Genomic DNA, 11,076 nt, shown 5'->3' with positions numbered 1-11,076 from the left:
TAGACATGATTCATGGATCTCGATCCAAAGTCCTTACCAAAACCACCAGTAGATCAACTTTTTTTCGTCCTTTTAAGCATTTTTTTCACAATCTATTTAGAAGTCCTAGATGCATCCTTCTTCGACTAGTTTAGTAATTATAATCCTAAAATAAGGATCTTAATCCGTATGTATCAAGAAATAGGAAGAAAAAAAAATTGAAGAAGATGACTATGGAGGTGACACACTTTATCAGGAAATAAAAAAGAAAAAAATTAAAATTGAAGAAGACAACTATTGAGTAGTTTAAACTTGATTTAGTGGAGAAAGAATTCTTTTGTAAATTAAATTGATATGAAAATTATAACTGATAAAATTATGGAATGAAATTAGGGAGAGATTGAAGGAGTGAAAAAAGGAAGAAAATCGTGTGTTAAGGTTGTGATATATATGTCTCTCTTGACTTGAGAATTAGAAAAAAATAAGGAATTTTAGAAATATTTTAAAATGATAGAAAATCAGAAATTATAAAAAACAAAGATGTGTATATACGTAATTTATCTTAATTAAAAGAGAGTACATGTTGTGCCATTTTTTCATCAAAAATTATGAGTGTTAATGGGCTTGGCCCAAGAGAGCGGATCCACCTAACATTGAAATGGCTTGTTTCTATTTTTCGTTTAAATGGGGGAATCAAACAAAAATAAATCCTAAATTTCTGCACCAGCCGGGAATCGAACCCGGGTCTGTACCGTGGCAGGGTACTATTCTACCACTAGACCACTGGTACAAGTTGTTATAATGTTACGTTGTTAATTATAAATATTTCCAACTTTTTGTACTACCATGAAGCATTTTAACGAATATAATGTATAATAATTCTAGGGATAAAATGCAATATCTTTTTGTCCTCCGTTTGATTGGAGGCATTAGATAGTAGTTGAGTTACTCATCTCACCATTTGTATTATAGTAAAAAGATAAATTATCCCATATACATGATAAGATAACTTATTCCGGGATAATTAACCCTAGAATAACTTGTTTCCAATCAAACGATCGTCATATACATTGATAAGATAACTTATTTCGAAATAATTAACTCTAAAATAATTTGTTCGCAATCAAATAGACCCTTCCTATATGAAGATTACTTAGTCTTCTACTTTTATTGCACACAATATATATAGAACATAACATAGTCTCAAATAGTCATCTCATCTCATAACCATCTAGTAAGAGTATATCAAATTGGGCCTAGCCCATACATCAATGAAACAAGACCACATATAGGTCATACAACGTTTAATATCCAAATGAAAAGGAAAGAAACATAAGAGTCTTAAAACTAAAACAACTCCACTAGCTCAATAGTGGTATCACCCTCAGAAAGTGAGGACCTACCCTACTTGGATGAATAAGAGATCCAAGTCTTCTTCAAGTCGTCTCCAAAAGCCCTTCAACAATCGGAATCTAAAATATTGGGGAAAAGGAAGAAATGGAGTTAGTACACCACTTGTACTAAGTATGAAACTATATGCACACTATCGTAAAAACATGCTAAAATAGAACATTTCATTAAGTATGCAATTTACTTTGAAAACCGTTATGCACATTCAACATGACCATACCAAATCAATAAGGCATAGCCATTAAGTCATAGGCATGTACATTACAAGACCAACAACATCAAAACTAGTCAAGTCAACATGCATATCATGTAATTGAATACATAGTCAAGTAACTCTACCACCAAGTCATAACCTCAACAAGCATGAATAGGAGTTCATTATAACATAGCCAAAGCAAAACAATTACCCATAACCCCTGTCAAGTCAACAAGTGCAATGACAAAGCAAAGCCTCATAACTTTACTCAATTAAGTAACCCAACAAGAATCATGACTAACATCCTACTTCACATAACATAGCATTTAAGAGTACATGTCATCATACCTTAACAATATAGACCAACATATGTTCATGACTGAAGCAATTCAACATATAATATTAACAATGTGCAAGTTCATCATATACATGTCATGTACCATTATAAACATATTCATAATAAGAACATCCTCCTAAGGTTTCCCTCAATGCAAACAAGTGCAAGATCTCCAAGTTGTAAACCGTAAGTTCTCATATCTTCATGATTTTGATCACACTTGGCTCCATGTTTATGATAAAATTCCAACAAGTATTTACAGGGCCGACTCAATAAGATAAGGGGCCTCAAGCATAACTTAAGATATGGGCCCTAATATTTTTAATTTGTTTATCATATATACTTTTAAATAGCTAATTCATTCAATTTCTCGTAAGACATTATTGATCTTAAATAAGACTTAATCAATATTAGTTTCGAAAAACTACTTTGGGCTAAGGCAACAATTATAAGAACTGTTAATATTATTCTATAAGCAATATATTTATTTTGAAAAAAATCAAGTCTTTTTATTTGATTGAGTATTTCTATAAAACATTATCTTTCATTTGTATTATTTCTCATAACTCTTTTAATTCAAAAATAAATTTAAACCATCAATATTAAAATAACTATAATGTGTTGAAGGGACTTTGTGATTTCGTTATTCATATTTTAATCAAACTGTTTCTTATGAAATTCAAGTTCTATATTCATCACATATACAATTTCCTTAGTAGAAATGATACCACTCATAGAATATATAATTTATTTGTTTTGAAAATTACCATTTATAAGTAAAAAAAAAAAAAAATTAAAATAAGATCCTAAAAATATGGGGGCCCGAGCGATGACTTTAGTGGCTTAGGGGTTGAGACGGCCCTGAGTATTTTATCTATTTAAGAATAAAGCAAATCCTTACACTTCGTTTGGATCATTGTTACCCATTGTATTATAATGTATTTTATTATATCGTACTATATTGTATTGTATTGTATGATAGATATAATGTTTGGCCAGACTGTATTGTTTGATAACAATTTAATTGTTTGGTTTGTTTGTGTTGTATTGTAATTTATAAATTTACTAAAACATCCTTAATTATTCGGGGGTAGGAGGTTTGACTAGATTTAAATAATTACGGTAAGCGATAAAATTGTTATGAAATTATATAAATTTAGAAGAAGAATAAAGTAGGAAGAAGAGAAAAGACTTCTTATTCATCTTGAAGTATATTCGGGATTCATGGATCTTATTTACAATGAAGGAAAATCCCTTTATTTATATAGGAAATCTAACTTTGTCCCAAGTAAAATTCCTAACCATATCTCTAAAAGGACTCCACATGATAGACATAAATATCATGTAAAGATATAATTGGAAAAAGAAATTAAGTAACAATGAGAACACACCAAATCAGTTTGTTCCATTAAATATGAGTTTTCATTATTATGTAACAACGAAATTTAATAATACAATACAATACATTTTAATTAACAATCAAAATAAACATTATAGGTATAGTAATAATACAATACAATGGATAATAATAATTCAAAAATAATGTTAAGTTAGCTATCATTAAAAGAAGAATTCGAGAATTATATCCTTTTTTATTTGACTTTATAAAAATTATGCATTTACATAATTAAATCACGCAATATGAAGCTGTAAATATTGAATGGATCCCAATACTGAATGTCAGAGGCGGATCCAGGATTTTGAGTTTCTGGGTGCTTCAGTCGGTTAAATTAATTTTAGGCTTCAGTCGGTTAAATTAATTTTAGGCTTCAGTCGAATTATTCATCTTTTCGGTCTATGAAAATATGAACAATAATAAGATGACAATTTTTGTATTATATATACTACAAATTCTTTGCGCATGAATCATCCTAATCTTTTTCGCATTATATTAATTTTATCAGATGTCTCCAACGAAGCAAAAGTTTCTCGTTTTAATTAAAATGCTCTTGTTGAAAGTCGAATTCAAGACCGACAACGGAAGATTAGTTTTCTCACATATTATTTGGAAAAAATTACTTTAGCTAAATTGGTTGACTATTTGAACTCTCACCTTACAATTTTCCCTTCACTTCCCTATCTCCATATATAAATACAAATTTTCACCTCACATTTGATTGAGATCATAAAGTAAACAAAGTTAAAACTTTCAATTATACTATAAATAGCATAAATATTTATCATTTATTTATAATTGTACTCGACAAGTTTTTACTTTTTTAAAATGATCAATGACGATATCAATGCTTATATTTAGAATGAATCACATTTTATGGAACCCGCTAGTCAAATATACTTATAAATTACTATTCCATATTAAGACAACTATTAAAATCAAACAAAAAAAAATAATACGCCGCTATCATTAGGGGTGTGCAAAAACCGAATCGACCGATAAATCGAATCGAAAAAAATATTATGGGGTTGTTGTTATTGGGTAATTGGGTTATGTGGTTTTTAATGGGTTTATAAAAAAAGTTATTGGGTTATTGGTTTGGTATCGGATTTTATTGTTGGGTTATTGGGTAAACCGATAACCCAATAAGATAGTAATAATTTATCATTTTACCCTCCCTAATAATTTAATATATAACTAGACACTGTAACTATATCAAATTATTAATACTCTATCTACTTCACACTAGGCCGCTTAACTAGTTTTTGTTGTTTACTAAAAACCTAAAAACTAATGTAAGGTTTCGCAATTGTAGCTTTTGATTTTAGTTTTACTTTTAATTTTAGTCTTGTTGGACTAGTTGATATTAGTTTTAGTTTGTAATTGTAGGTTGTAGCATTTGCAAGTTTGTAAAGTTCCGTAGTATGTTTTGGCAGTGACATGTATGTACAATGTTCGTACTATATTTAGCTAAGTAAAAAGTCATATAATATTTTACGGATATTTTCTTATTGGGTAAATCGAAAATCGAATCGATAACTATCAAAAACCGATAAAATGAAAATCGATAACTAATATCTTATTGGTTTGTTATCGGTTTAGCTTGTTTAAAAACCGAAAACCGATAAACCAAATCGATAATACATAAAATCGAACAGAACCGGCCGATGCACACCCCTAGCTATCATATTAAGGAAACAAGTTAAAATTGCAAAGGGGGCTCAGCAGCAAGTTAAAACTTGCAAATTAAAAAACTGCCAGACCTTAACGAGATTCGAATCCGCGACCTCCTTATCAGATTATGATCATTAGTCAGCCACATCATAAGGCCTTTTGGTTCCTTAAGTGGCACGTTTAATATTTATAATTTATTATAGACATATGCCTATATATATTAGAGTTTCCGTCAAACCCCGTGGTAGCGTGGCACTCCCGCTGCCCTTAGTAGATCCGCCACTGCTGAATGTGGTGAGGAATCAACCAACAAATCCACATGCAAAGATACTCAAACACAACACTCAACAAGAAAGACATAAAATATTACTTAAGTCATGATTCTTAGAAATGTCATCTTTTCAAACCAACTTTATACTCGTACACTTGTATGCCATTTTCCCATGTCTCAAAATTCCTCCAAAAACGTCGCCGTTATTGGTGCGGGCTCCGCGGGCCTCGTTGCGGCCCGAGAACTCCAACGAGAAGGTCATAGAGTAGTTGTATTCGAACGAGAAAATCAATTAGGAGGCACATGGGTTTACACGCCCGATACAGAATCCGACCCGGTTGGGATCGACCCGAATCGGGAGATTGTTCATTCAAGTCTTTATTCATCTCTCCGTGTTAATCTTCCCCGGGAAGTAATGGGTTTTGGGGATTACCCATTTGTGGCCAAGAAAAAGCCCGGTAGAGACCCGAGAAGGTATCCGAGTCATGGGGAGGTGTTGGAGTATTTGAATGATTTTGCTGTTGATTTTGGGATTATTGGGGTTGTGAGGTTTGGGATGGAAGTGGGGTTTGTGGGAAAGATGGAAAATGGAAAATGGAAGGTTAGTTGTAGAAAGAGAGAAAATGATGATTTGTTTGCTAATGAGGAGTATGATGCTGTTGTGATATGTAATGGACACTATACTGAACCTAGAATTGCTGATATTCCTGGTAATTTATTGAAAAAATTTGATCTTTATGATGAATAAAGTACCATATCTCCTTTAGTCACTATCAGATTTTTCGAAATTATAGATTCTTTGGTGAAATAAGTTTAATGCTGATGAACTTTTTTACACTTCTGTGCTTTTAGTAATCCAGTTGTAGTACCTTTTTTTAGCTTTTGTGCACCAGGTATTTGATAACTTTGTCCCCCAAGGCTAGGACTAATGGAAAAAAATGATTTTAACTTGAGACCTCATGGCTCTCAACCATTTTATTGACCACTAGATCATGCCCTTGGGTGCATCCAATTGTACTTTGATCTTTAGTTGTTCATACTTGAATAGAATACTATCTCCAGGAGTTATGTTTCTCTTTGTAGTAATTGTAGATTCGTTTCGTTGAGGGAATAAGTCTAAAGTGTTGATGAAATTTTTGTTTTAGTGATAACGTTTGATATGAAGATTTCAAACATCTGTACATTGAGCTAATAGTTACATCCTACTTACTGAAATATAAGTTGTACCCTGTGGGCGAGCAAAGTTGATCTTTTTATGACAAAGATCAACTTTCTTCTTTTCTCTTTCTGTTGTTAAGGCAGTGTCCACGAGAAAGAATGAATATTGTACAGTTAAGATTAGTCTTTTTTCAGTGGAAAGATTCCAGCCTTCTTTTTGGCTTAGACATAATTTTGTTTCTCTTATGTGGCACACATATGTTAAGTAACTTTTTTCCTGTTATGGTTTTATACGTTGTGAGCAGTTCAAAAATTTTGATTTTTATTTGAATTCGCACATCTTTTCCATTTTCTGTCTTGTTCAGAACAACCATATAACAGTGAAGTATTCTGAAATTCAATAGTGTTTTTTCAACTTGAAAGTGTGGCTGAAATTTTCTTTTTTCCATTTTAACATCATTTTGTGGCAATACTATATGATTAGCTCTGAGAATATCTGTGAGTTGCCACAACTATTGACATACTATGTCAATATGCAGTTTTTGAAGTTTCTAACTGGAGGCCTCTAGCCTTTCAGGAATCGAAGTATGGCCTGGAAAGCAAATTCACAGCCACAACTACCGTGTTCCTGACCCTTTCCGAGACCAAGTATGTGTCAGGTTCATTGTTTCTTTAAGATGTTGATGTTTCTGAACTAATACTGTTGTGACTGAAATGCTTGCAGTTACTTCAATTATGAATTTGCTCTACTTATTGGAAGCGATCTTTTAATTACTTACTAAAAGTGTTCTATGATATTCTATTGCGTGAAGTTTCAGGCCAGATATAATAGATTATTGAATGGAACATTCTTGGACAATTCTATTACTCAATTCTTACTTTTGCATGAAGCACTGGATATATGAGTGATGACGCCACAAACAAAGAAAACTTTAAATTTTAAATCTACCTTTTCTTCATAAATGAATATTAATAGTTAGTACAAGTTATAGTAGTCCTTCTTCCTAGGAAGCTGTTTAGAAACGATAGACTATACAGAAAATGAACATTATGGATATATGCTTATATGATCCTAGATATGACTTGGGAAAAATGCTCCATGGTTATATCAGCTTCTAATATTTGATAAATATATATCAAGAAATAGTATCATCTTTTTGCCTGATCCCATGGCATACTACCCTTTTGTACCAAGTTCAGAGTAAATAAAAAATGGTTTTTTGCCAGGTTGTTGTGCTGATAGGAGGTGCTGCAAGTGCTACTGATCTCTCCAGGGAAATTGCTGAAGTTGCTAAAGAGGTCCACATTTCTTCTAGATCAGCTACTAGTGGAGTTCCGATGAAGCTGCCTGGTTATGATAATATTTGGCTCCATGATATGGTAAAGTGGTTAATAACTTGTATATTCATGTGGAGGTTTGTCAACGCTTGATGCTGAATCTGTACTTTGCATCCCCTGGATACTATTTAATGAAATCCTCTTGCGTCATAAAAAGAAAAGAAAAACACACACGATGCTGAATCGTCAGTTGCTTAGGAGAAAATTTATACCATCTAATGATGCAGATTGAAGCTGTTGGCAGTGATGGTGGCGTGAATTTTCAAGATGGGTCGAAAATCCTTGCTGACATCATCCTACACTGCACAGGGTGAGTGATTAGTCCTATTGAAACTTCCTTTTTCGCCCAAGGTTAAAGAAAATGAAAGAAAGCTGACATTGATAGCCCATTCTTTTTCTTTTTGAGGAAATGTGAAGGGTAATGCATGCCTGTTTTTCTGAGGGTCATAATGATATGAAATTGCGAGGTGAACTGACCTTATAAAATAGCAAAAGAATGATGAGGTCAACAGATAGTTAAAGTAGGAACTGGCATGATAAGGGTAGATAATGGATCCAAAGGCAAAAAACAGTAAATAAAGTAGTTGATCTGCTCTTGAGTAGGCAGTCTCAAAATGAACCTCCCATATTATATGTTTAATTTCATCATTGTAAGCGTAAAAAGATATTCTAATCTATAGGTTAGAAACAGTAAATTAAGTAGTTAATCTCCTTGAGTACGCCAATCTAAAAATAAACCTTGTAGCCCTTAATACCTCAAGGGGCTGTTTGGTTGATGGGATGGCATAGACAAGGATATCCCATTGGATTATTTTGTCTTACCTTCTACAAGGGATAAAATATCCCACCATTTATACTAAAGTGGTGGGTCAAAATAATACCTATCACCAAACACAAGATAAAATAACCACATGGGATATATCGGGATTATTATCGTTATCCCACCTACCAAATGACCCCTAAGTATAAGCTTAAAGGAATGTCTATTAATATTTTCTTATCCCACACCCCTAAAAGATTAAAAGAATGTCTATTAATATTTTCATAGCCTATAAGAACATCAGAAATCCAGTAGTTATCTATTTTAGTCTGACAGTTTAGTGAGGCAGATTTGGTTAGATATTGTGAAGGTAGCCAAAGACTAAGGAGTGTAAATTTTTCTGTTTCGGGTTACAGAAACGAAGGGAAGTTATCTTCAGCTAAAATGAATACTAATTTATGTGAGTTTGGTAGTACAGGCCTCCTAATTCATAGTGAGATGTCTCTAACCTTTACGATTGTAATAAAAATAATTGCTAGTAATCTTACAAAATAATCTAATTGATGGGAGAATGAAGTATCATGAATGTTTCTTATCTTTGTTTCCCAGGTACAAATATCATTTTCCTTTCCTTGAAACTAACGGGATAGTGACTGTGGATGACAACCGTGTTGGTCCACTTTACAAGCACGTTTTCCCACCAGCCTTTGCACCAAGCCTTTCATTTGTTGGGCTGCCCTGGAAGGTAAAATTTAGAGGGTTTGTGCTGGGGTTTATAGATTTACATTTTAAATGGTGGACTTGAACGAAATATTTGTCCTGGTTGGCACCAGGTTATACCATTCTTCTTGTGTGAATTGCAAAGCAAGTGGATCGCTGGTGTTTTATCTGGTCGAATTTCTCTCCCATCAAAGGAAGATATGAATGCTGATATTGAAGCTTTCTACTCATCCATGGCAGCCTCTTGCATTCCAAAACGGTACACTCACAATATGGATGACTCTCAGGTATAACATCTGCCAAAAAACCTTGTCGAATGGTTTTAGGTTTTTTGTTTTGTTCTATGGGTCGTCTCCTTTGCCCTTTCTATTTTTTTTTTTCGATGGGAGAGGGGGGGGGGGCTTCTATAGGGTCGGAATGGGGGTAAAGTGTGGTAGAAACAGCTGAACACTTCATGCCTACCCGTAACATACAGAAGTTCTTGGTTACACCATCTTAGTTAAGTTAGAAAAGAAAAGAAAGAAACAGAGAAAAGAATCGAAACTGAAGAACTAGAGTGTAGTAAGCTTCTGTCATTAATCCAGTGTGCGATCCTGATTTAGTTGGGGTTCCAATGTGGGCTTCAAACACCGGGTGGGAAACCCAAAAAAAAAAAGAAAAAGAAAGAAAGCGAGTGTAGAGCTTCTGCCATTGATTAACATAGACTGCTAATATGAACACATTCAAGTTTGGGGTTCTTTAGCACGGTTACATTATAGTCCTTTATGAGATATGAATCTTTGAGCATGTTGGGCATGTTTACTTTCTGTATATGCGGGCTAAACAAGATTGTTGCACAGCAACACCAAACCAAATGGCTTTGCCCGTTTTATACAAGAGTGTAGCTCTGGTGCTCATTATTTTATGTATTATAGATTACCAAAACACTGTTACATATAGTTCTTGCCTCGTAAACAATCCCTCTCTTTACAGTTTGACTACGATGATTGGTTGGCTGCTCAGTGTGGATCTACACCCTTTGAAGAATGGAGAAAACAAATGTACTTAATCTCAAGAAAGAACAAAAGGATTCTGCCCGAGACATATCGTGACGAGTGGGACGATGATGACTTGATCATTCAAGCTCATGAAGACTTCGTAAAATATATTCCTGAACTAGCTCAAGAACAGAAGCTCTCAAGATGATTAATTTTGTTGTTACATGAAAATATATAAATAAATCGAGAAGTACAGTAAAGAAACAGGAAATTACTCAATTAATTTCAATTGTAACTCTTGCCACATGAAATTTTAATGCAAGTCATCCAGTTTGTAAACATTACACATACATTTATTAAATAAGATTGTGGTGAATTTCCAGTTCCTTTTCAATTTCTGTGTAGGAAGCAAAAAAGCAGAAAACACAGCAGATTTGGGCCCGTTTGGATGGGCTTAGAGCCTGTTTGGCTCAGCTTAAAAGCTGGTCAACTGACTTAAAAGCTGATTTTTGACTTATTTGGCTGTTTGGCAATATTCAAAATAGCTTATTTTAAGTTAAAAAAAACTTATTTTAAGCCAAAAGTTAAAAGCTGGGGTAGGGGTGCTTTTTTTTTTAGCTTATAAGCTGTTTTAAGTTGACCAAATTTTTATCTTTTTGCCCTTAATATTTTTATACAATCTCCAAATTACAACATAACCCTAACATCTCTTTCTTCCATTTTTCCCTTTTCACGTTTGGCATAGCAACTTCAGCACTTTTATCCAAACACATAACTGCTTATTTTAAAAATAAGTTTCAGCACTTTCAAAAGTACTTTTTTAAAGCTGCTTTTATTAAGCCCATCCAAACAGGCCCTTA

At 33.3% G+C, this 11,076-nt stretch overlaps 1 protein-coding gene and 1 non-coding gene across 2 annotated transcripts; one reads left to right on the top strand and one right to left on the bottom strand.

The window, feature by feature from the left end:
* Window positions 1-698: 698 nt before the first annotated feature.
* On the bottom strand, window positions 699-769 carry TRNAG-GCC. Its single transcript has one exon. It is a non-coding gene; the product is annotated as a tRNA-Gly (tRNA).
* A 4,600-nt stretch (window positions 770-5,369) lies between these two features.
* On the top strand, window positions 5,370-10,610 carry LOC107021196 (flavin-containing monooxygenase FMO GS-OX-like 4). Its single transcript, XM_015221805.2, has 7 exons — window positions 5,370-5,973; window positions 6,999-7,069; window positions 7,649-7,801; window positions 7,987-8,069; window positions 9,129-9,264; window positions 9,353-9,526; window positions 10,212-10,610. Exons 1-7 carry the CDS (start codon window positions 5,370-5,372, stop codon window positions 10,422-10,424), a joined length of 1,434 nt encoding a protein of 477 aa, XP_015077291.1. The 3' UTR covers window positions 10,425-10,610.
* Window positions 10,611-11,076: the final 466 nt, after the last annotated feature.

This window comes from Solanum pennellii, chromosome 6 (genome assembly GCF_001406875.1).
Source record: "Solanum pennellii chromosome 6, SPENNV200".
Taxonomy (NCBI): Eukaryota; Viridiplantae; Streptophyta; class Magnoliopsida; order Solanales; family Solanaceae; genus Solanum; species Solanum pennellii.
This window is presented reverse-complemented; position numbering and strand designations above follow the sequence as displayed.